The sequence below is a fragment of the Vidua chalybeata genome, chromosome 15 (genome assembly GCF_026979565.1).
Source record: "Vidua chalybeata isolate OUT-0048 chromosome 15, bVidCha1 merged haplotype, whole genome shotgun sequence".
In the NCBI taxonomy this organism is placed as follows: domain Eukaryota; kingdom Metazoa; phylum Chordata; class Aves; order Passeriformes; family Viduidae; genus Vidua; species Vidua chalybeata.
Window position 1 is genome coordinate 1492208 of NC_071544.1, and position 22941 is coordinate 1515148.

General features: G+C 60.4%; 5 protein-coding genes across 13 annotated transcripts; 1 reads left to right on the top strand and 4 right to left on the bottom strand.

Annotated features, from left to right (window-relative positions):
* Positions 1 to 219: 219 nt before the first annotated feature.
* LOC128795828 (translation initiation factor IF-2-like) lies at positions 220 to 3600 on the bottom strand. Its single transcript, XM_053956895.1, has 2 exons — positions 3594 to 3600; positions 220 to 1208 (listed from the first exon to the last, which is right to left on the bottom strand). The coding sequence occupies exons 1-2, from the start codon at positions 3598 to 3600 to the stop codon at positions 220 to 222; spliced, it is 996 nt and encodes a 331-aa protein (XP_053812870.1).
* PAIP2 (poly(A) binding protein interacting protein 2) lies at positions 564 to 8127 on the top strand. Of its 4 annotated transcripts, none has more exons than XM_053956848.1 (4): positions 564 to 585; positions 4132 to 4297; positions 6514 to 6693; positions 7897 to 8127. In XM_053956848.1, the coding sequence occupies exons 2-4, from the start codon at positions 4160 to 4162 to the stop codon at positions 7960 to 7962; spliced, it is 384 nt and encodes a 127-aa protein (XP_053812823.1). In that variant the 5' UTR covers positions 564 to 585; positions 4132 to 4159; the 3' UTR covers positions 7963 to 8127. The 4 variants fall into 4 exon arrangements, with proteins under 4 accessions (XP_053812823.1, XP_053812821.1, XP_053812822.1 ...); XM_053956846.1 differs by lacking the exon at positions 564 to 585 and adding an exon at positions 632 to 714; XM_053956847.1 differs by lacking the exon at positions 564 to 585 and adding an exon at positions 632 to 714 and having other exon boundaries at positions 4138 to 4297.
* A 3070-nt stretch (positions 8128 to 11197) lies between these two features.
* On the bottom strand, positions 11198 to 15696 carry SLC23A1 (solute carrier family 23 member 1). 6 transcript variants are annotated; one of them, XM_053956961.1, is made up of 15 exons: positions 15628 to 15694; positions 15083 to 15154; positions 14791 to 14892; positions 14544 to 14701; positions 14384 to 14472; positions 14240 to 14307; positions 13931 to 14112; positions 13237 to 13357; positions 12977 to 13133; positions 12643 to 12790; positions 12418 to 12523; positions 12212 to 12341; positions 11888 to 12031; positions 11651 to 11746; positions 11198 to 11533 (listed from the first exon to the last, which is right to left on the bottom strand). In XM_053956961.1, exons 1-15 carry the CDS (start codon positions 15661 to 15663, stop codon positions 11286 to 11288), a joined length of 1857 nt encoding a protein of 618 aa, XP_053812936.1. In that variant the 5' UTR covers positions 15664 to 15694; the 3' UTR covers positions 11198 to 11285. The 6 variants fall into 6 exon arrangements, with proteins under 6 accessions (XP_053812936.1, XP_053812941.1, XP_053812938.1 ...); XM_053956966.1 differs by having other exon boundaries at positions 14791 to 14895; positions 15083 to 15229; positions 15628 to 15662; XM_053956963.1 differs by lacking the exon at positions 15083 to 15154 and having other exon boundaries at positions 15628 to 15688.
* A 161-nt stretch (positions 15697 to 15857) lies between these two features.
* MZB1 (marginal zone B and B1 cell specific protein) lies at positions 15858 to 17215 on the bottom strand. Its single transcript, XM_053956803.1, has 4 exons — positions 17024 to 17215; positions 16636 to 16742; positions 16338 to 16442; positions 15858 to 16261 (listed from the first exon to the last, which is right to left on the bottom strand). The coding sequence occupies exons 1-4, from the start codon at positions 17213 to 17215 to the stop codon at positions 16087 to 16089; spliced, it is 579 nt and encodes a 192-aa protein (XP_053812778.1). The 3' UTR covers positions 15858 to 16086.
* Positions 17216 to 17825: 610 nt separating this feature from the next.
* On the bottom strand, positions 17826 to 22835 carry PROB1 (proline rich basic protein 1). Its single transcript, XM_053956896.1, has one exon. It carries the CDS (start codon positions 22833 to 22835, stop codon positions 18210 to 18212), a length of 4626 nt encoding a protein of 1541 aa, XP_053812871.1. The 3' UTR covers positions 17826 to 18209.
* Positions 22836 to 22941: the final 106 nt, after the last annotated feature.

Below are 22941 nucleotides of genomic sequence, written 5' to 3' on the forward strand. Positions count from 1 at the left end.
TGGGGCTGAAGCCTCGGCACGTACTCGAAAAAGAGTCTCTATTGTGTTCCATTTCCTGATAGAAAGCCTTAAAATGCACGAGCCCGTCTAGAAACACCACTTAGTGAAGTGTGTTCCACCAGTGTTCCATTTTCCCCCTCCCTCAGTGAGGCGAGGGGTCTGCGCCTCCCGGGTCAGCTTCCCCCCGAGGGAGACCGGGGGAGCCTCGGGGGGAGCTCGCTAGCGGGGAGTGTTCGCATCCCCCTCCGAGAGCCCCGCGGCGCTCGGCGATCCCTCTGTGAGCACCGGGGATCTTCGGCCCCCGCCCCTCACCGCCGCTGCCACAAGATGGCGGCCGCCCCGCCGGACTGCGCTTCCCGGCGTGCCCCGCGCCGCCGCGCGAAATGGCGGCCAGGTGCCGTGCGGGACTACAGCTCCCGGCATGCCGCGCGCCGGGAGGGGTGGAAGGGAAAGACTACGCGTCCCGGTGTGCAGCGCGCCCCCCCCCCCCGCCGATGCTGCGGCCTGGCGCGTGCCTGCCGCCGCCGCTTCCGGGGGAGAGGGGGCGGAGCCGGCGGGCCCCGGCGTTGGCGGAAGTGACGTCAGGTCCGGCGGTGTGTGGCGGAGCGGGGCGGGCCGGGCCGAGCGCGGACCGGGCGGAGCGGAGCGGGGCCGGTGGGTCCGGTGGGGTCCGGGCGGGTCACGGCGGAGCGGCGGCTCCTCTGCGCACCGCAGGTGAGAGGCGGGGGACGGCCCCGGGCACGCACCGCCGGCACCGCCGCGGGGGCTCGAGGGCGCCGCCCCCTCCCCTGAGGCGGCGCCGGGCCGCGGCCTCCACCCCCCGCGGCGGGGCCGCCCCTCGGTATTGTCTGCGGCGCCATCCGGGGCCTGCGGGGGCGGCCGGTGCCGAACAAAGCGGGGCCGGGGGGGCGGCGGCCCCCCGGCGCTCCCGCCCGCGCGGGGCCGGGGCAGCGAGCGGCGCGGGCCGGGGTTACCGGCGCCAGGCTTACCGACATCACCGCCTCGCGGCGGCGCCCCCGCTTTACCGAAACACGGCCCCGGAGCGGGTCCGGCAGCCGCCGAAGGGCCCCGTCCCTGCCGGAGCGCTGCTCCCACAACCCCCGCCTCGGCCCCGCGCGGGGGAGGCGGCTGCGTTCGGTAACCTCCAGCGCAGCACTCGGAGGCGTTTGTGTCAGCGCTGGCGTCCCGCGTGGATTTGATTAAGAAATCTGTTTATTGGGCGAGTGTAATTATTAGACGGTTATAATCAGCTCCGTTGATAAGAGCCGTGTGCTAATCTCGATAGATAAGGAGGAGCTGGGCCAGCGCTGCCGACTCGCAGGAGGAATCACCGGGTGATAAACAAGTCACTGACTTCTGGCCGAGCTGCTCTAAAACACCTTCCTTTAATCTGCAGCTCCCACTAAAACCATGCTATTTTTAAGTGCTTAAAGCAAATATCGTAATTTTTTTACTTAATTATTCTCTTCTTTTCTGTGGCGGGTTAGGGTAAGGACCCGTGGTTGCTGCATGCAATTAGGCCTGACCTCACCTCCGGAGAAGGCAGTGGATAATCTTCTTTCGTGACTGGGTTTTAAATGCAGACTCTTCAGTCACAAAGCTCTGAATTTTAGTGATGGTCGGTCAAGGGCTCTTCATGGCTGTAACTGCAGCAAAATTCAGGGAAATGGGTGAATTACTGGGCCTTGGTGATGTTCTGGAGTAACAATCTCCACACTGCATACAGAAAACAACTCCGGCTTAACTGAAAGGCTGTTGTTAAAGGATTTTTTATTTCTGTCCTCATTCTAAAGATACAAATCCTGATTTTTATTAGTGTCTTTTCCTTATGCACTTGCAGTGTGCTTGCTCCACCGCCCCCACTCCACACCAAAATCCCAGAGGAGCTTGGGTCAGAACCTCACAGTGTGTCACCGTGGCAGAATTCTCCCTGTTTTCTGTTCCTTAGCGCTGCCAACGTTACATTTCCTCTTCTAGAGTGAGGAGCTTTGAACTCCTCTGCTTCCCACCTACTCCCAGATGGAAAATGGGTTATTTTTATTCCTAGCAGCAGTGTAGCCTGGCACTGGGGCTTGTTTCCTGCAGCAGCCTGCTTAGATTGGGACTTTTTGCAAGACTGAAGTGGCATTTGGCTCTTCCCCTCAGAATTCCCTGACTGAAAAGGTTGTACCAGTACTGGTGAGACAAGACTGAGCTTGTCCTCACACGTGAGCACAGAAACCTGGTGTGTGTCTTGAAGGGGAGAAATTGGAAGGTTTATTTGTTCTGGAAGGTTTATTTGTTCTGTTGGAAGCTGCAGAAAATTAAATCAGGAGTTCTGTGAGTGAGGGGCGGGCCTGGGGCTTCCTCAGTGTTCCTGCAGGGTAAGTGAGTGTGGGCATGTTTCCCTGTGGGAAAGGCATGAATGGACTGAGGGCTTCATCAGATAAACTTCAAATATTCCGGCTGAGCCTGGGTCCTTCTTGAAGATATCCCCATCCTCCTTGGGCAGTGGTGGGCAAAGCTGCTTTGGTCCAAGCTGGACTTCCCTCTGTCCCTCCTAAAGCTAGAGCTCCTGTCTGGTGGGAACACTTAAGAATGGGAAAGCTGGCCCATGATTCAACAAATTACCCTTCCAAGCTTTACACAAACGAGTAGGGTTGGTTTGTTTGGTTTGGGTTGGTTTTTTAAATTATTTTTACCATTCTGGACTTGTGTACAGTCACCTTTGTGTAGAAGCTGCCTGAGTTCCTCATTGCTGAGGCAGTTACTTTCAGGAAAATAATAATATCAAGACTAGCTCCACAAAAGATAAGGTGAAAACACATGCCAGTAAAAAGGGGAGGGGGATAATGCAGGGGAAGAAATTAGGTTTTTTAGGCTTTATTTCCTGTACTCCATCCCATGTGTTGGCTTGGGGACAGCTGAAGTGGCTTAAAGCAATTTCAAGCTTGAATTGGGGTGTTAAATGCAACGTCCTTTCCTGTTTTATGTAAATGTTGCCAGTAATCCTCAGCAAGTTTGTTTTGAAAGAACATCAAAAAGAACCTGTTTTCCCTCGGTGGAATACACACTGGAATACAGGCATCTGCTCCCGTTTGTGGCACTTCCCAGGGAGCTGCAGTGACTTCTGTGCTGGGGTTTGCCTTTGATTGAGAAATAAATCAAAGGATTTGTGGAACAGAGCAAGCCAGGCAGGTTCCTTCTTCTTTGTGCTTTTCTTAATTGGTCACTCAGATGTGGCAGGTTTTTAGCTGGTATTATCAAGAGTTTTGAACCAAAACTTGCATTAGTTCCCTAGATAACAGGACCAACTGGAATGCAAAGAGAAAATGTGAGGTGATAAGCCCTTGTACTCTAGTAGCAGCAAGGCTGTATTTTGATACCCTCCTCTCTGAAGAAGTCACTTTTTGATATGCAGACAACAAAGTTCTGTTAATAAAATAAAAATATTTTCACTCGCTGCTGCAACTTTCATTGTGAATTTTAACATGAGAAAAACATTCAAATTTTACTTGAGTCATGGATTTTTTGGTCAGGTTTTTTTTTTAAGTCTTTTGTTCTTTTAAGACGTTGCCTCATTTTGCATGCTGTTTAAAGAAAATTGATACTACCAGACATAGTATCCAACAAACACTGAGCTTTTCCAGTGTTGATCTGTGTATTTTGGCATGGTACAGAAGGGCAGCAATGTTGTGTCACCTCAGAGCACACAGATTTCCAGGTGCAGGGTCAGTTCCTCGTGGTTTCTGCTCCATGCAAGGTTTCCCAGCAGGAAAGGGCTGTGAAACCTGGCTCGTGCCGTCACACACAACACTTAAAAGTGCTTTGGAAAACAAATTCTCCTTTTGAGTGTTTAAATATTTTCCTACTGGCAAGTACGTGTTCTTCCTGTTTTTTCCTGTCACTTTTCATTGGCCGTGGTGCTTGGCTTTGGTGAGGTTCAGTTTGGGAAATGAATTTGTCCCTGGAATCTGCACACAATGGGAATGGTGCTTGTGATGCCATTCCTTGTGATCTCAGAGCTCTGCTGCAGTCAGGGCAAGGCTGCCTGGAACCTCCAAATGCAGGTGTAGCCTCCGTTCCCTTGGGCTGGGCTTGTGCAGGGCAGGGAATGAGGAATCTGCAGGTGTTAACTGCTGCCCTGCTCAGTTGCAGGTTTGGGATCGGAGTGGCAGCCATGAAGGACCCGAGTCGCAGCAGTACCAGCCCCAGCATCATCAGTGAGGATGTGATCATCAACGGGCACTCCCACGAGGATGACAACCCCTTTGCTGAGTACATGTGGATGGAGAACGAGGAGGAGTTTAACAGGCAGGCAAGTCATTCCCTGCTTTCAGTGGCCCGTCTGTCCTGTGTCACTTCCCAGCTGAAGGGACAGAGCTGGGCTCCTCCGCTGACAGGCCTTTGGAGAGGGAGTTTCAGATCGGCTCTCTGGAGTAATCCTGGGGAACAAACAGGTCTCCCTTGCTCTGGCACTAAATGCTGATCTTCTGTAGTCCTGGTGGAAAATACAGGAAGTGCAGCACATTCTGATGCATCCATTAATTCCCTGCTTCTGCAGGAGGGAGGGGAGAACAGAGTTGACAGAAGTACGTGGCACTTGGGAAGGGCTGGCCTGGAGGCGTGCGTGTGTGGACATGCTGAGTGCCCCAGTGCTGAGCTGGGGAATTCCAGGTGCACACCTGCCTTGGGAACAGCACTGCTGCTCCCTAGGGTGCTGGGTGACAGCTGCTCATTTTAAAACTTGAGTCTTACAGCTCCCTTCTCAGGTGGGAAGGAAGCCTTACCTTCCTCTGCCACCTTGCCTCTGTCACCATTTTCTCCTTTTCTCTCCTGCTCTGGAGACTGGGAACAGCCCGCCTCTTTCCACACCCCTTTCCCATTCCCAGCTTGCTCTGTGCTCTCCATAGCTGCTGCCTGTGCTCCCAGCAGCTGTGGCTGTGCTGGGTGCTGAGCTGCCAGCATGGGATCCTCAGGCTGCCAGCAGCTCTGAGCTCATTCAGAGTCAGGTTTGCTCACAGCACCTCCATTCTCTCTCCTCTCATGCATTGTTTCCTGTTTGGTGGTTTTTTCTCCCAGGAACTGTCCCACAGCATACAGGGAGTGTAGTTCTCTGCAAAGGAGCTGAGTTGTGCCATGATTTTTCAGGCACAGATTCCATTGTCAGAGCAGAGGAAAGGTGGGAGTGTGAGGGGAGAGGGGTCTTGTTCAGACAGACACACTTGGGGCAGCCTGGTCACCTGCTGCTGCAGGCACAGCCCTCTGGCAGCCAGAGCAAGTTAAACTGGAGCTGGAAAATAAAAGCAGGCAGTCCTAATTTCCAGCTATTTGGGGAATTGAACGTTATGTAGTGCTGCTGGAGCTGCCATGGAGGCACCTGTAGGGGCACAGGCCTGTAACCAAGCCCCTGGAGCTGGGCAAGCCCTGTGTAACAGGAGCCTGTGGCAGCGTGCCCACAGCAGGAGGGAAGCAGTGCCTCTTGGAGGTGCCACCCAGACTGGCGTGCTGCTGGGGGAATCACTGAGTCAGCCTTCCCTGCCTCTGGAGTGCCTGGGCGGTGGCTCGGGGCATGTGGGAATGAGTCCCTGTTCCCCAGAGCACCAGGTGAGCTCGTGGGTGTGTTTGCCCCAAGGGCAAGCACCCAGATTGCACAGCAGTCCCGATCATCTCGTGTTAATGTTTTTGATTTGGTGTTTGTGGTAACTGAATTTCTACTCTGGGATTGAGGAGGTGTTTGATTTCAGAGAGAAGGGTAGATGGGAAAACTTGTTTGAGCTTCCACTGAGTGAACTTCTAAATCTGTCCTGAATCAGTTTTCCATTCCCTTGTGTCTGGGCAAGTCCTTCACACCAGCTTCTGTTTCCCTGCTTTCCTCTCTTAAACACTGATGCAGGACATGGAAAACTTGTAAGATGAACTCACTCCAAAGCTTGTTTACTGAACAACCAAGGAAAACTGCTTTAATGTCTGCACTGTGTGTCAGTTCTGCCTGGGTTGGTTTGTCCTGCTCCCAGGACAGCAGGGCTGCATTCCTCACAGCTGCTGGGATCAGGTGGGGTTCCCCAGGAGAGCACAGTGGGTGAGCACACACCGGCAGCGAGGAGAGGCTGCTTGTTCCAGGTGACAGGTAGGGGTTATTTTTTCCCCAGGAGTCCCGCAGGACACTTTCCTGGGGAGTGTTTCCTGACTGTGTGTTGGCACAGCTCCCTTCCTCATACTTGCAGTGAGCTCAGTCCAGACTAGTTGGTACAGCTGAAATTTTTGCTTGGGACCTACATTTTCCTTCTCCTTTAGGTCATAACAAGCTGCAAACAAAACAGCTGGGGCTTGGGGGTTTTCCTGCCTCTTCCTTTCAGCTGCAGCCCCAATCCCTTGGACAAAGCACCGATGTCCTCCTTGCTGCATGGACATGGTGCTGGGCTGGGGTGCTGCTGGACAGCTGGGAAGGTCAGCTGGGTGCACACACCTGGGAATAAACCCCCCTCGAGCTCAACAGATCTGTTGCTGAAGCAGTTTCTTTTCATTGCACAGATTGAAGAGGAGTTGTGGGAAGAAGAATTCATTGAGCGCTGTTTCCAGGAGATGCTGGAAGAGGAGGAGGAGCATGAATGGTTTATTCCAGCCCGTGATCTCCCACAAACAATGGATCAAATCCAGGACCAGTTCAATGACCTTGTTATCAGTGACAGCTCATCGCTGGAGGATCTGGTGGTAAGCTCAGCTGCTCATTCTAGTGCTAAAGCTCAAGTCTTTGTGCAAGGCTGGGGTTTACTGCTGCTTATTGTAAGAGAAAGTTCTTTCCAGCAGGAAGGAGCCTGGTAAAGCCTGCCTGGCTGTGCAGGGTAGGTGGGAAGGAGGTGTCTTCATGGGATGAAGGCAGATGCCCAGTGACCTATTTGGTGGCTTTCTTCATACCCACGTGCAGCCTTTCCCATGGCACAACTCCAGGAGTGGGTGGGATGTTATGAAAGAAGGGCACTGAGTGGAGCCAGGGCTGGGAAAGGGTCACTGGGCATCTGCCAGCAGTGACACGTTGGGCTGGTCTGAGCCCTGTCCCAGGGTTGGGATTGGGAGAACCACAGCAGATCCCTGGAGCAATTCTAGGGAAGGGGAAAGCAGCTAAACTGTGATTATTTCCCTCTTTTTGCCATGTGACTTCCGTGCAGAGCTCAACCCAAAGGAAAGGGCTGTGTGTGCTTATTTTCCCTCACAGAATTTCCCACAGTTCCTCGTACAAAGCACAGACCCCACAGACCATCCTGTCACACAACTGCTCTGAGATTCAGATGCAGATCTTGACTTTCCCAAGCTGAAGCAGCTGCAGGCAGCAGTTTCAGCCTCAGTCAAGATCAGAAAAGCCTAATTCTCCATTTCTTTGTGATAAAGAGCTCCTTTTGAAGGTGCTGGTGCCCACCTCGAACTGCAGGGCATGGAGCAGCAGCAGCTTGGGACAGGACAGGGGAGGCATAGTCAGAGACATGTAAAAAATCAATACAGTGCTCATACACAAGAAATTCCCAGAAGTGGCTGAAGTTCCTGGAACAAGTCACCTCTTGCTTAAATAAGCAAAATTTAAAAACCTCATGGCACGTTTTAACATCTCAAGTTGAGAAAAGGCTATTTCAGCATGAGGGGAAGCTGCTGGGTTTGGTGCATGCCTGTGGTTTGCTGCTTATTCCCTGAGCCCTCATCCAGCTGAAACTTCAGTAGTGCTAAGGAAGGTTGGATAACTCAGGGAGTAGCACAGAGGAACAGGCTTTTCTGGGGATTATAGACTGCTGCTAAGTGTCAGAAGCCTATTGTATACCTGATTGTTACTCTATATCCATAAACCTTTGCCTCTCATTGTCTTCAGCTTGAAAATGGAAGCTGAAAATAACTATTTACCTCAATTTCTGTTCTTCCCTTCCTCAGGTCAAGAGTAATCTGAATCCAAACGCAAAGGAGTTTGTTCCTGGGGTGAAGTACTTAAACATTTGAGTAGACTGGGCCCTCTTTTGGTGGATGTAGCACAATTTCCACACTGTGAAGCCAGTATTAGAAGATTTAATTGTAAAAGCTCTCTCTTCTTGTCACTGTGTTACACTTATGCATTGCCAAAGTTTTGTTAGTCTTGCATGCTCAATAAAAGTGCTGAGACTGTTATTAAGTAAATCTGTCAAAAGTTTAATGAAAACATAATTGGGCCCTGGCTCTGTGCGAAGGAGGCAGTGAGGTAAGAAGCACCAGTCAAGTTGAGACAAAGTACCACTTTAATAAAACCTTCTGCAGACTCTGACTTTTTAAACAGGACTTGGAATTTGCGGTGAATGATCTGTTTTTAACTAAAGATTTGTTAACTGGTGCTAGCTTGCACCTGATAATGCCTTAACTTCCAAGTGAAAGTGAGGAGATCTGATTGTTATGCAAATTAGCTAACTTTCCTTTGAGGTATCAGTGTTGTTACTAATGTTAATTTCCCCCCTTACAAAACATCTTGATCCTGGGAAGCAGCATGAGCTTAACCCAAATCTCACAGACCTGTACAGAGTCGTAGATCTCAGCTCCTGAACTAACATCCAGGCAATTGGGAGGAAGCAGTTACCTGTCCTTTGCAGTGTGTGATCATGTTAGAAACCCTCCATTCTCGTGCTGTTCAGGGAGGTGTGAGATCCATCACAGTTCCTGCCAAGAACAGGCATCCCACATAGCACTGCCTATGGAGCCCTTAGCATCCGACTTCCCCACAGCTGGATTTAACCAGGCAAACCCCAGCATTAGTGATTTGAGTGGTGCTTTTCCCTTGCTTTGTTTAATCATCACTACACAATAGTCTACAGCACAATGACTTTTTTGGGTTTTTTTGGTTTTTTGGTTGTTGTTTTTTTTTTTTCTTTTACTAAAGCTAGAACAGTTTTGGCTTCTTAAACTTCATATTTGGGTAGGTTAAGCTGCCATACGTGTTCAGTGTGAATAGTGTTTAAGTTGAAAATATTGTAAAAAAATTATATTTTTTCAAAAATATTTAAAAAAATAAATAATAGTAGAAATGATGTGGTGGCTGTCTCATAACTGGGCATCTGGCACGGGAACTCACTTGGCAGCATGTGGAGGACAGGGCTGACACTGTGCAACCCAATGGCCCTGGATCCTGGCCGAAGCTGGACTCTTCATGGAATCACAGACTGCTCTGGGTTGGAAGAGACTTCAGAGACCCAAGCTGCTTGAAGCCATGTCCAACCTGGCCTTGGACGCTTCCAGGGATGGGAATTTATTCCTCTCCTCCCACTCCGTGCTCTCCCATCATTTTCCCTGTGGCTGTTCCCAGCCTGGCCCTGCTGGAAGCCCTGGGAGCAGCTGAGGGCTCTCAGAAGCTGCTGCCTGGTGCACAGGAGCCCCAGAGCTGGAGTTGAGTGCTGGCTGCAGCAGCTTCTCCAGCCCCATCTACTCTTGTTTCATGGAATGAATATCCTGAGTTTGACCCACGAGGATCAAGCCCAGACCCTGCTCAGGACAGCCCAGCCTCGCCGTTTGTATCTCCTTTTTAAGCTCGGATGAAACCGAAGGGGCCCAGCTGGAGCTGCAGCTCTGCAGGACAGGCAGGGTGAGGCGGGGCTTTCCCTCCGGTGTTACCCTGCGGTGTTACCCTGCAGCAGAACCACCTCGCTGTGTCAGGAGAGCCTCTCCCTCCTGAGGGAGCTCAGCTGCACCAACCCCTTCTGCTGCTGTTCTGCAAAATGATAATGGAATTACCCCAGCTCCAGCTGGGCACTGCCTTCCCTTCCCATGCACAGAGCTGGCAAAACTCCAGGATTTCCACTGACCTGGGGAGAGTTTAGACTCGAGCTCCTAAATAAAAAGGTCAGCAAATAACACACAGCTGATTTCTATCTGCAGTGGGAGTTCCACCAGCGAGTCCTGCCCTGCGTGGCTGCAGTTTGTCCACAGCATGATCACCGTCACCTCGGGGTGGTGGCAGCTGAGTGCAGCAGCCAGGAGCAGCCAGCCTGGCCGTGGCTGCCCTCCTGGAGCTGGGTTTGTCCCTCTCCTGTATCCCGCAGCCCTGGGATGTTCACTGGGGAGGAGCTGCCGCTGTCCATGGCAACCCTGCTGGGTTTGGGGTGTGACTGCAGCGGAGGTGGTGGCACCCAGCGCTGAGCAGCACTGGCACTGCCCCAGGCTTCCTCTCAGTCCTGCTCCAGCCCCAGCGCTGGGCTGGGGGACAAGGAAATGGGAGGGGACCCAGCTGGCCAGAGAGGTGTCACACTCTGTGACACCGTGCTGGGCACCAGCGCCAGGACAGCAGCCAAAGAGGGGACTCAGAGCCAGGCTGGTGCTCGTGGGAGGTGGGGAGTGATTGTATTTGCATCCCATGAGGTTTATTTTAAGTTGGGGTGGTTTTTTTTCTCTCATCTTCACTTTTAACAGATTTTCTCACTTCTCTCCCTGCTCAGGCTTGGGAGTGAGTGTGTGACGGTGCCACCCCGGGCTGTGACAGGGTTGTGCAATGTTGCCTCAGCTCAACTTTGGTGGTAAATCCAGGCCAAGGACTGGCCTGACCCCGCTGTGTTGGGGGTCAGCCACCTCTGTGCCTGCAGCTGAGAGCACCTCGGTGGCATGGAGCAGTGTCACCAGCATGGCCAGGACAGAGGCAGCGCTCCCGAACTCCCGGGGCAGGAAGGGTGTGCCGAGGGCTTGTGCTGAGCTGCCTCTCCCACAGCACCGGGTTCAGGCGGAGCCCACCTGGAAGAAATCCAGCGTGTCTCCGTGCCTGGCAGCCCAGGAGGAGCACGGTCAAAGGTGCTGACGCCTTTGCGGTGCACAAAGGACGAGGAAACAGTGCAGGAGGCAGCACAGACACTAGCAGGGCACGTGTACTTGAATATTTGATCATTTTTAATGTATTGTCTTAAGTTAGGCATCCTAACGCTGGTCTGGACACTGCCCGATGCAGAGCCCGTGCCAGCTGCTGGGTCACCGTGCCGGAGCCGAGGACACAGCGTGAAAATCCGTGGCCCCGGGTGGGAGCTGGTGGCCCCGGCTGGCTCCGATGTGGCTGATGGGCTTCAGCAAGCGCTGGACGAGTCTCAGCCAGCTAAAGCTTCGAGTGGAGCACGGCACGGGGTGGCGGTCCCCAGGCTGTACCCCGGAGCTCGGGGTGTCCCCCAAGAGCAGTGTCGTGTTTCCCTAGCCCCGCGCTCGAGCCGAGCACCGGCAGCTTTGGCTTTGACCTTGGTGGGCGCTACCGAACCCCGACAGCCCCGCGGGAGCTCGGCTCGGCTCCTCCGGCGCTGGGGCGGGACCTCCCGGGAGCCTCCCCTCGCTCAGACCTTGGTGCACACCGAGCCCCCGTCCGTGCCGTCCGGGCCCTCTGCGGCCGCCTTGCCGCTGCCCCTCGGCCGTGCCCTGAAGCCGGTGAACACCGGGCAGATGGGCACGTTCCTGAGCCAGCGGCTCCTCCGCACCGCGCCCATGCCGAAGGGGAAGTCGTAGCTCCTCAGGCTGGCGCTGCTCGTGCTGTCCGAGTGCGCTCCTGCCTTCCACTGCACCAGCCCTCGTTCCTCCTGCGTCCCTGCGGGGTGTCCAGTGTCACCCCCCGGCCCTGCCATCCCCTCCGGCAGCTCTAAATCAACAGGAATCTGCCCCAGCCCCGCTGCTTCCCCCTCCCCGGCCCGTGTGCTGCGGTTACCCGGGATGGTGTTGTCCAGGACGAAGGCGATGGTCCCCCCTACGAACATCTCCGTGGTCAGCAGCACCGTCAGGATCTGGTCCAGCTCGGGGATACCTGCGACAGCGTGGGATGGACCCAGGGGTGCTGTGAGGAGCCGGATTTCCCCGCTGTTCCCCCGGGTGGGCGAATGCCGGGAGATCTGCCCTCCTGTCTCTCCAAACTCCCAAAACTGCGGCTCTTCCCGGCGGGCGGTACCTGTGTTAATGGCCCCGGGGTGGGAATCCAGGTAGTTTGGCAGCGTCAGCCCGAAAAACATGGCAAAGCCCAGCACGAAGAGGTTTCGGGAAGAGTTCATGTCGACGAACTGCAGGTTGGAGAGGCCGACGGCCGTGATCATTCCTGCCGGCAGAGACGCGGCGATGCAGGCGGAGGTGCCCGCGCTGGGCCCGGGGCTGCCCCAGCCCCGGTGAGGGTGCGAGGAGCCCCCGTTCCTCCCAAACCCGCCCTGCACCTTTTGGCTCACCGGCCCCCGCGGCTCCGGGTCCGTGGCCCAGGGCTGCGTTTGGGGCAGACAGTTACCGAATAAGGTGCAGAACATCCCGCCGAGCACGGGGTCGGGCAGGGAGGCGAAGAGCGCCGTGAATTTGCCGACGGTCCCCAGCAGGAGCATGATCCCGGCGCCGTACTGGATCACCCTCCTACTGCCCACCTGCACAGAGACACCGGCAGGCGGTGACGGTGCCTGCACCCGCCGGCCAAGCCGGGACCCTCCCCGACCCCGGTACCTTGGTAATGCCCAGGACGCCGATGTTGGGGCTGGAGGACGTGGAGCCATTGCCGGTTCCCAAGAGCCCCGCGATGATGCAGGAAATGCCCTCGGTGAAAATGCCCCTGGGGAACAACACGGTCGAGCTGGTGCCCATCCCACTCTCCGGCAGCATCCCTGACCGGTGTCCAGGTATGCCGCGGTGCGAGTGAGCTACCGTGGAGGGGGGAACAGCCCGCTGTACCTGTTAATGGCGTGCACAGGGGGCGGGGGCGCTCCTGCCAGCCGGGCACAGGAGTAGTAGTCCCCGATGGACTCGATGATGCCCGCCAGCGTGGCACTGAACATGCCCAGCACGGCTGCTGAGGTCACCGTGGGCAGCCCCCACTGGCCTGCCCGGGGGCAGAGCAGGGCAGTGTTGGGGACAGCCCAGGACTCCCCAGCCGGTGCTCACCGGTGCCACTTTGGGACCCCCCCGGGCGTTCCCCACCCCGGCGATGCTGCACCAGGGCCCCACATCCCCCAGGACAAAGGGGTATCGGGGGGCCCAGGGCGCCACGGGGCTGCCGGGCACTCACAGGGGTAGGGGACGCGGAACCAGGGTGCCACGGACAGGATCTCCCCGCGGGCGTCCGTCCTGGCCTTGTACCCGTACTCCTCGGGCTGGCTGGGGAAGACTCCGGTGCGGGTCAGCACGTAGCAGATCAGCCACACCAGCATGATGGCCAGGATGATCTGCGGGGCACACACCAGGACCCTCCTGCACCTCTCCCGAGCCCACGTGGGGGTAAACGGGGGAATTTGGGGCCGCCCCAGGATGCTCTCAGCCAGTCCCTACCGGGAACATCTTGAAGATCTGGATGCGGAGCAGGACAAAGCCGTGGCCCCGCCGGTAGCCAGGCAGGCAGATGGCGACCTGCCGCAGGTACTGGGCAAACAGGACAATCAGGAAGATGGTCCTGGAGAGAAAGACAGAAAGGCATCCCTCTGATGCCTCAGGTTTCAGCTTTTCTATTTTTCACATTCTGTGCTGCTTTAGTGTGCAGTTCTGAGCTTCATATTAGGGGATGCTGAGCTCTCTTCACAGAGCAGGGAGACAGAACAATTCCTTCTCTAGCTGGGGACCAAGGACAAATGATCCAAATCTCAGGCCCAAGAGCATAAACAACGTGGAATGAAAAGAGAAAAACAAAGAGGATGGGACATTATATCCTGAAGCTGTAATTGGACAATTAACCCCAATATGCAAATGGACCATCACTTATAAAAGTGAGAGACCCCGTGAGTGGTCATCCATTCTGTGACCATTTTGCATCCATCTTGGGTGCAGCCCTGGCTGGGCTCTTGTGCTGCCCAAGGTGGATCCATTGACACCTTTTAATAAATCCCTACTTTATTCTTTAGCTTTGTCTAGTCTCTGTTCTAGGTCAGCCTCCACAAGGCATCACCTTGTGCCTCTGACATCCTCCTGGCTCTGTGCTGTACAACCCTGCCCTCCTGTCCCCTGTGTCCCCTGTGTCCCCATGCCATACAGCACAGAGATGCCCCAGTGGGAGCCAGCCCGGTCACCAGCCGCCTGGAAAACGGAGAGTCCGATGAGGGACACGGTGGGGGTGACGGTCAGCGGCCCGATGTAGCTGAGCAGTGCCCCAGGGAGCCCCAGCAGCCCGATGACCACTTCCACCAGGCTGGACACCATGATGGCCCCCTGGATCTGCAGGGCATGGAGAGGGTGTCAGCAGCCTGCCAGGGAGTCGGGGTGCCTTGGGGTGGCAGTAGGGTGGTGGCAAGGTGGTGGCAGGATGGTGGCAGGGTGGTGGCAGGGTGGTGGCAGGATGTACCTCTCGCATGCGGGGCTGCCAGATGTGGGACGTGTTGAGCGGCAGTGACCAGTTGCCGTAGATCTGCTCTGGGGATGAAGGGCAGTGAGGTGGTCCCGGGGGGTGGGGAGCAGCCGGACACCCCCTGCACCCCCCTGCCCTCACCTTCAGGTGGGCATCGCCACTTCTCCAGGGCCAGGATGGACTTGGCGGGGACAAGGAAAGCCAGCGCGCTCGCCTGGAAGAGCGGCAGCCTGCGGGGACAGAGGGATGCCTGTGCCCGGGCCTGGGGCTGGGCAGGGGGCCTGCGGGGCCGCGGCTCTACCTGATGCCCACGGTGGTCTGGATGAGGGTGGTGATGCCCACGCAGGTGAAGATGGTGCCAATGAGGTAGCTGACGGTGAGCTGGTCCTTGCCCACGCACAGGCTCTCGGCCAGCAGGAAGGGGACGGCGATGGTGCCGCTGAAGCAGGTCAGGTAGTGCTGCGGGGCGAGGGGGGGCTCAGCGGGGCTGGGGGTGCCCCACACTGCGGGGAACGGGGATTTGGGGTCTGGCACTTTCCAGGCTGTACCTGGAAGCCAAGCAGGATGCAGAGGTACCAGGGGGGCACGTCCTCGATCCTGTAGAGCATGTCCACCTCTGGCCGGGGGGGCCTGGTGCCCGTGCCAGGGTCCTGCTGTGGGGACACAGCTCAGCCTGTCTCACCCTGGGGCTGTGTGCAGGGACGGGCACCCCAACCTGCCCCATGGGAGCCCCTGTGCCCGCAGGGATGGGAGGGGTCCTGGCTGACTGACCTCCATCCGCAGGTGTGTCACAGATGGATTTGGGGTGTGGTGCTGCCCACGGGGTGCCCCGGTACTCACCCTGCCCGCCGCAGGCAGCTCCTTCCCAGGGGTGTGCAGGGAGCCCGCGGGGGCCAGAGCCAAGTTCCCATTCTGGCAGTCGGGACGAGGGGGGAGCTGGGTCAGGGTGGACCCAGGCGTCCCACGGGAGAGGGGCTGGGCTCTGCTCTGAGGGATGCGGGTGACACCAGGCCATGGCCCAGCGTGTTTCCTGTCAGTCCCACCCGCTGCCCGCTCTGACCCCCAGGAGGGGTCTGGGATTCCAAACCCACCCATCCCTACGTGGTATCTGTTCCTGGAAAGTCTGGAAGGGGATCCCCCCTGCAGGTGATGGGAAAGGTGTCACAGCCAGGCCCAGCCGCAGCATTCCAGCGTGTCCCCTTGGTCCCGCGATTCATGGCAGTTCCCAGGCTCACCCTGGCCCTTGCCAGCCCCAGCAGGGCATCCTGACCCTGAGCTGGCCATCGCTGGGGTCAGTGTCCCCGGCCACCACCTCCCTCCCCACCGCCCTAGGATGACACCGAGGAAGGGATGGGGATGGGGACAGGGACGGCGCCTGCATTCACCTGGGGCTGAGCCAGGTCTCCTGAGCGGGTCCCCATCCTCCGACGCGTCCCCGGAGGCGCTGTCCCCGCTCGGGGGGTTTTATGGCCGTGGGAAGGACTTTAGTCCCCGGCCGGGCGGTGGCGGTGGCAGGGGGAGGGCGGCCATTGGCTGGGGGTTGTGAAACCGGCGAGCGCAGCCCCGGCACGGATCAGCCATTAACTCCTTTAATTGGGGCTGCACCCGCCCGAAGCAGCGCCGAGGTGAAACATTAGAGCCCGCGGGTTACAGAGTAATTCCCAACTCGCCCGGACGGAGTCCGCGCTGCTGCTGGCACGGCCGGGCAGGGCGTCGAGCGACAGCGGCGACATCGGTGACAGGCGACACCGGGAAGGCGCCCACCTCCCGGCACGTGTCGGCTCCCGCTGGGGACGAAGTCGGCTCCGAAGGTCACCGGGGCATTAAGCATTAACCACGCCGGGCTACAGCTCGTTCTGCAGCGCCTTGCGGGGGTCCGGGCGCTCCTTGCGGCCGGCACAGGGTCCCTTGTCCCCGTGGCACAGCAGCTGCCGCAGCGCGGCCGGGCCCCGCCGGTGCGCGCCGTAGATCTGCGCCTCGCCCCGCTCGCCCACGTAGCCGTGGCACAGCTTGGAGAGCCTGCGAGGCGCCGCGGTGGTCACCTGGCGGCGAGGGGACGGTGCCCGGGCCCCTGCGCCGCCAAACCCCGACTCACCTGCCCGGCCACGGTCCCCCCGACACCAGCACGCTCAGGGGCTGCTGCGTCCGCAGCCCCGGCCCCGACAGCCGCTTCTCGCCGTCCAGCTCCAGCACCCCGTAACTGCGGGGAGAGGGGGATTGGAGGCAAAATGGTCGCCGGGGACACCGCTGTTCCTTAGAACTCTGTTCCTTAGGGCACCGCCGTCCTTGGGGACATTCTGACCCCTGGGGACTCGCCTGTAGCTGTGATCATCCTGATCCCCGGAGACACCCCCATCGCAGGGACACCCCCATCCCAGGGACACCCTGCTCACCTCTCCCAGTCCTGTGAGCAGCTCCTCTCCAGCACCTCTATGTAGTCCGACTCCTTCAGAGCCTTCTTGCCCACCTTCCCTTCTGCCTTGTGCAGCTGCTCCTCAATCTGCGGTGAGAAAAGGCAGAATCCGGGCAGTGAGAGTGGCAGCCTGTCCTTGACCCTGCTCCCGAGCGGGGCTGGGCTCTGCACCCCCTTCTGTGCAGCCCCGGCAGAGGAAGCACATCTGGGTCAGAGGGTCCATGAGGAGCCCCAAAAGACTTTTTTTAGGTGCCGACGGGAAATATCCATCAGGGGCGTGCCCCAGAGGAGCAGCATCTCCCCAGGCAGAAGCCTCTCCACAAGGGTTCTCACTGCCGCTTTTGGGGTGCCGTGTCCCCGGTCCCCACCTGGAAAGCGATGGCGTGGCAGGCGTCACAGCGCAGGGATTCGGGCATGTGGGGCGAGAGCCGCTCCTCGGGGCTGAGCTGGGGCGCGGGGACGGAGCGGGACGGGGCGGCGGGGGGGTCCCCGCACGTGTGCTCGGCCCCTGTCCCCCCCAGCAGGCTCAGCACCAGCCACGCTGCCAGCGCCGCCCGCATCCTGCCGCGCTCCGAAAGTGCGGGCTGGAGGCGTGGGGAGGCTATAAACCCCCCGGGCGGGCTATAAACCCCCGGGGCGGGCTATAAACCCCGGGGCGGGCTATAAACCCCCCGGGACTGGCGAGCGGCGCTGAGGCGCAGCCAGCACACACCTGCATCCGGCTGGGGCAGCCCGTCCGACCCGGGCGTCGCGGCAGGAAGGGGGCTGTGCATGGGGTGTCCCCGACCGAGTGCCCCCTCTCCAGGAGGTTTTTGCAGTAACTCAATCCTGTAACTCAGCCTGATCCCTTCTCCTCAACCTCAGTCCTTCCTGGGATGGTGTGGACCTGCAGGGGTTGGGGCTGGGTGAGGATTTGGGGTTCAGAGCTGCGATTTGGGGTTAAGGACTGGGGTTTGAGGCTCAGGGTTGTGGTTGGGGCTCATGGTTGTGGTTTGGCGCTGAGGGCTGGGGTTTGGGGTTTAGTGCTCACTGATGGCTGCAGAGTCCCCTTCAGCTCCTCGGGACTGGGATTTCTCTGGCAGAGAGACAGACAGAAGGACTGCAGGTTCCAAGTGCCTCAGCCCCTCGCCTCCCTTTACAGACCACACAAGCACAGGATGAATAAGCAGATTTAAAGCTGTTTCAGCATTTTTATTACTATTTTGGGGTGTCTGTGGGTGCGGGGGGTGGCCAGGCCATCACCCCCCTGTGCGAACCAGCCTGGGTCATCCTTGGGATGGGACAGGCAGGACAGGGGGAAGCAGGGCTTCTGTGGTCCCTTTGCTTGCTGGGGCCCACACTCCATGTCCCCCTAGGGCTGCCAGGTGCTCACACCGGAAAATACCCTTTTTGACCCCGTTTCCATGAGAAGCCAGTGAAGTCCAACCAGCGCCCGCTACCCCTCGGCACTTTGCCAGCTCAGCCGTGGCCAGGGAGGCTCTCCCGTGCCAGGGGTGATGCTGACTTAGGGCTAAGCCGGGCCAAGGGAAGGGACATCCCCGCGGGTCCATCCCGTCACATCCGGAGCAGCGAACCCTCGGGCGCGGCAGGGCTGGCGCGGGCCGGGGGCTGCTCGGGGCCGGGGCTGGCCCGCATGCCCGTGGGGATGTAGTACAGGCTCTCCAGGTAGCCGCAGTCAGCACCCCCGGCAGGGGACGGCCCCTCGCCCTTGGGAGTGGAGCCGGGGGTCCCGGGGTTGTCGGCGGCCGGCAGCGAGGGGTGCGGCGGCGAGGGGGCGGAGGGCGGCGGTGCCGGCAGCCCCGGGAAGCCGCCGTAGGGTGCGTAGGGTGGGCCATAGACTCCCGGGGCCATGACCAGTGGGTTGAAAGGTGCCTGGTAGAGCCCGGTGTGTGATGCCACCGGTGGGACCAGCACCTCCAGGTACTGCCCGGTCTCGGGGTCGTAGAGCGTTTTCATCTGGGGCTGCCGCGGCGGCTCCATGTAGTAGCACTTCCCGCTGCTGGGATCCACGAGCATCCTCCGCTGGGTGGGCACGGCGGCGGAGAAGGGCTTGGGGGGGCTTTGCCTGCTCCTCCCACTGTGCGAGGGGCCATCGGTCCCCCTGAGGAAATGAGGAGCATCCTCCAGGTGGGGCTGGGCTGGGGGCCCCACAGCAGCCGAGCCCTCAGTGGGTCGGGGCAGGGGGGGCTCAGGGCTGGGCTTGCTCCAGGGCACTTCCCCACCAGGAAGGGGATAGGCACCGGTTCCCAGTGGAGCGCTGGCTGGGTTGGGGACAAAAGGGGATCCAAAGAAAGAGCTGGCCGTGTTGGAGACTGATGGATGCCCAAGGGAAGTGGGGACTGGGTTGCTGACCAAGGGGGACCCAAAGGATGAGCTGCCTGGGCTGGGGATCAAGGAGTTCCCAAATGATGCACTGGATGGATTGGGGACCAAAGGGGACCCAAATGATGCACTGGATGGATTGGGGACCAACGGGGACCCAAAAGATGCACTGGATGGATTGGGGACCAAAGGGGACCCAAATGATGCACTGGATGGATTGGGGACCAACGGGGACCCAAAAGATGCACTAGATGGATTGGGGACCAAAGGGGACCCAAAGGATGCACTGGATGGATTGGGGATCAAGGGGCTCCCAAAGGATGCACTGGATGGATTGGGGATCAAGGGGCTCCCAAAGGATGCACTGGATGGATTGGGAACCACTGGGGATCCAAAAGACACACTGGATGGATTGGGGACCAAGGGGTTCCCAAAGGACACGCTGGATGGATTGGGGACCAAGGAGGACCCAAAGGACACGCTGGATGGATTGGGGACCAAGGGGTTCCCAAAGGATGTGCTGCACAGGTTTGGGACCAGAGGGGCCCCAAAAGACTTGTTGGAGTTGGAAACTAAGGGGGTCCCAAATGATGTGCTGGCCAGGCTGGAGGCTGATGGGAAGCCAAAGGATGAGCTGGTCACGTTGGTGACCATGGAGGTCCCGAAAGAGGCACTGGCTGGGTTGGGGGCTGATGGAGCCCCAAAAGAGGCGCTGGCTGAGCTGGGGACAAAGGGGGTCCCAAAGGATGGACTGCCTGGGTTGGGGACCGAGGACAGCTTTGGCATCAGCGTGGATTTGGAGGCTCTCTCGGGGATTGCCAAGTAGTTGGAGTTCTCTGCCGGGGCAGCAGGTGGGTAGTACGGCTCGGTAGCTGCCGGCCACTGCGGCGAGTGCTCCCAGGTCTCCCTCTGCTCCGGCAGCCGCCCGGGGAGGCCTTCGCTGCTGTCCGGGGCTCGGAGCGGGGCGGCGGGGCCGGCACCACCGGCAGAGGCCCCGCTGCCCACCGACAGCCGCCGGCCGCCGGGCTGCTGCTGCCTCTGCTCGCTGGCACCGGGCTCTGCCGCGCTCCTCGCCGCCGGCTCCGCAGGCCGCGGCCGGGCACTGCTGCCGCCCGGGGCTCCGGCTCGGGGGTCCCGGCTGTCACCGCTGCTGGGCCGCCGCCCCAGCGACTCCGGCCCCTCGGCGGCGGGGAGCGCTCTGCTGCTGCCACGGCCGCGCACCTCCTTCCCCTCCGCGGGACTCGTCGGTGGCGGCGGCAGCAGAACGGTCTTCTCTGCCCGCAGCACCGCGCTGCTCTGAGCCGCGGAGCCCTCCCCGGCCGCGGGGCCCGGCCGGCCCACCAGGACGTGCAGATGGGTCTCCACGTGCGGCACCCGCTCGGCCGCCGGGGCCCGTGGTGGCAGCCTGAGCTCGCTCCGCTCCCGGCGCGGGGGCGATGCCGGCGGCTCCTCCGTGGGGGCCGCGCCCCTCCGCGTGGCCTGGACCCTCGTGATGTTGATGGGGGAGCTGTGGGGGGGCTTTGCGGGCCGGCCTCCGGGGGGCTTTGCGGGCCCCTCGGCACACGCCGGGGCTGGCTCTCGGCCGGGGGCTGCCAGCGCCTCCTCACCCGCCGGCTCCGGCGCCGGCTCCCGGCGGACTGAGGTGCAGTGGATGACCAGAGGGGTGGCTGGCGGCGGCTCCCCGCTGCTCGCCGGTGCCACGGTGCCGCGGGAGGCGCCGGCAGTCCCGAACTTGAGGCTGTAGCTGCTCTTCACCAGCTTGCGCACGTCCCGGGGCTGCGGGACGCGCCCCTTCCCCTTCTCCTCTGCCTTGGGGGGCGCGGCTGGCGGGGACCCTCGGGGTGCCGGGATGGTGCCGGGGCTGGGCGGCCGGCGGGGCACTGCTGGTGGCTTCTCTGGCTGGCTCTGCGGCAGCGTCCTCGCCTCCTGGGCCCGGGAGGAGGCGAAGGGGCGGCGCGGCGGGGTGGCGGGGAGCGCCCGGCTCTCGGCCTTGAAGGGGAGGCTTTGGGAATGGATGGGGCCGATGGCTCGCTCCTTCAAGCTGGGCCACGGCCTCGGCGCCCTCGCAAACCGGGGGGCGACATCCAGCACTTTCCCCACCCCGGGCTGAGCTTCGAACAAGGCGCGGGCTCGCTGGTAGCAGATCCTCTCCGACGCGTGCTCCTCCGCGGCCGCGGGCAGCCAGCGGCCCTCCAGCACCTCCTGGTACTTCATCCTCTGGTTGAGCTCGTTGAACGTCTTCCTCAGGTTGCAGACAGTCTCCCTCGTCTCCTCGCTGAGCACCACGCCCTTGGTGGGATGAGTGGTGGTGGCGGTGCTCCCCGCGGCCGCCGGCATCCCGCCGCTCCGCAGGTCCTCGGCCGAGAAGCTGCAGTCCGAGCGGGACAGCGAGCTGGACTTACCCTCCAGACCATCCCCCAGCAGGTCGGTGCCGGCGGAGGACGGCCCCGAGGAGGTCGAGCTGCCCCGCAGCCCCTTCTGCTCCATCTTGATGCGCTGCTCGTACTGCATCTTCTTGGCCAGGACGTTTTTCACCAGGCACGAGGCCGCCCTGGTCCTGTCGGTGCCGGCCTCCAGGGACGCCGCCTTCATGAACTGCTGGTAGTTGAGCCTGAAGTCCTCGCCGACGGCTCTGCCCTTGCTGGGGGGCTCCTTCCTGGCAGGGGGCTGGGGCGCTGGGCCATCTCCCCGGGGGCCAAAGCCCGTCTCCTTCCTCTCCTTCCTCTTCAGCAGGATCTGGCGTTTGGGCACCGTCCTCTTCTTGCCGTGTCCCTTCCTGGCCTCACAGCTCTCCAGCTCCACGTCCACGCACTCGAACTGCTCCTTGCCCAGCAGCTCCCCGTCCACGCCGGCGGGGAAAGGCCAGCCCACCCTGCCATGCAGAGCTGTCGCCGCGCCCCGGGGATCCCCGGCGCCCGCCGGCCACCGCCGCGGCCGCCCGCCGTCCTCCGACAGCGAGTTGGAGAGGCTGGAGGAAGTGTGGGAGCTGCACATGTCGAGGCGAGCTCCGGGGAGCCCCGAGAGGCTGCGGAAAGCCCTGGCCGTCAGCGCCTGCACCTCGCCGTCCACCTCGTCCGAGTCGCTGGGAGCCCCGGCGAGCATCGCCGCGGGCTGCCGGGGCACGGCCGGCTCCCCGCCGGCGGCCGCGGCCGGCACAGGCTGCCGGTCCCCACCGAGGGGACCCATCCTGCCCCCCTGGCCCGGCGCTGGGCTATTCTTAGCCGCGCTGGACAGCTGAGCCCGCTGCGGGCGGGCGAGGGGGCCGGGCGGCGGGGGCACGCCGGGGGCCCCCGCCGGAGCCCAGCGGCCCGGGGCAGCCCGGCCGGGCGATCCCTCCTCGTCCAGGAACTCCAGGCAGTCCTTGAAGGTCTCCGTGCCGTCCGAGCACAGGGCGGAGTGGTAGGAGGACACGGAGGAGCTCGACATGCTCTTGGTGAGGTCGTCGCGGGGCAGCCCCGGGAGGTGTCCGTCCTCATCCTCCTCCTCCGCGGAGCGCTGGCCGTCCCCAGCCGCGCGGGGCCCCTCGCCCTCGGGGCCGGGCAGCTCGGCGGGGGACAGCAGAACCGGGTCCCTCTTCCCGCGGGGCATGGTGGCAGGGAGGAGCCCGGGGGTCTCAGCCGGTGCTGGGGAACTCTGCTCGGGGCTGGGGCCGCTCTGCCGGAGCCGCTGGCTCGACCTTCTGGCTCCCTCGCCGTCCCGGCGGCTGGACCCGGCGGCGGCGCAGGGCAAGTCCCGGATCACATGGACTAGGGCAGCGCCAGCCGGGGCAGCCGATGCCAAGCGCATTGCAGGGATGCCACCGCCGCCCCCAGCCTCGGGGACCTGCCGGGGGGCCGCCGGCTCATCCCTGCCCCTCATCCCGCCCTGCTCTCCCCAAACCGCAGGACAGGTCCCAGGGCATCCCATACAGCTCCCGGGTGTGTGACCCCATGGAACGGCCTGGGCTGCCCCGGAGCGGGGGAGA

What these genes read in the sequence shown, in the direction of transcription:
- PAIP2 (XM_053956848.1), top strand. Translation starts at nt 4,160, where the DNA reads ATGAAGGACCCGAGTCGCAGCAGTACCAGCCCCAGCATCATCAGTGAG. An exon ending in AGGAGGAGTTTAACAGGCAG is followed by an intron (nt 4,298 to 6,513) that starts GCAAGTCATTCC and finishes TTCATTGCACAG; the next exon opens with ATTGAAGAGGAGTTGTGGGA. An exon ending in CATCGCTGGAGGATCTGGTG is followed by an intron (nt 6,694 to 7,896) that starts GTAAGCTCAGCT and finishes TCCCTTCCTCAG; the next exon opens with GTCAAGAGTAATCTGAATCC.
- SLC23A1 (XM_053956961.1), bottom strand. Translation starts at nt 15,663, where the DNA reads ATGGGGACCCGCTCAGGAGACCTGGCTCAGCCCCAG. An exon ending in GCATCCTGCTTGGCTTCCAG is followed by an intron (nt 14,702 to 14,790) that starts GTACAGCCTGGA and finishes CTCGCCCCGCAG; the next exon opens with CACTACCTGACCTGCTTCAG. An exon ending in CAGACCACCGTGGGCATCAG is followed by an intron (nt 14,473 to 14,543) that starts GTAGAGCCGCGG and finishes CTGTCCCCGCAG; the next exon opens with GCTGCCGCTCTTCCAGGCGA.
- MZB1 (XM_053956803.1), bottom strand. Translation starts at nt 17,215, where the DNA reads ATGCGGGCGGCGCTGGCAGCGTGGCTGGTGCTGAGCCTGCTGGGGGGG. An exon ending in GCCACGCCATCGCTTTCCAG is followed by an intron (nt 16,743 to 17,023) that starts GTGGGGACCGGG and finishes TTCTCACCGCAG; the next exon opens with ATTGAGGAGCAGCTGCACAA. An exon ending in GGGGGACCGTGGCCGGGCAG is followed by an intron (nt 16,262 to 16,337) that starts GTGAGTCGGGGT and finishes GGCGCCTCGCAG; the next exon opens with GCTCTCCAAGCTGTGCCACG.
- PROB1 (XM_053956896.1), bottom strand. Translation starts at nt 22,835, where the DNA reads ATGAGGGGCAGGGATGAGCCGGCGGCCCCCCGGCAGGTCCCCGAGGCT.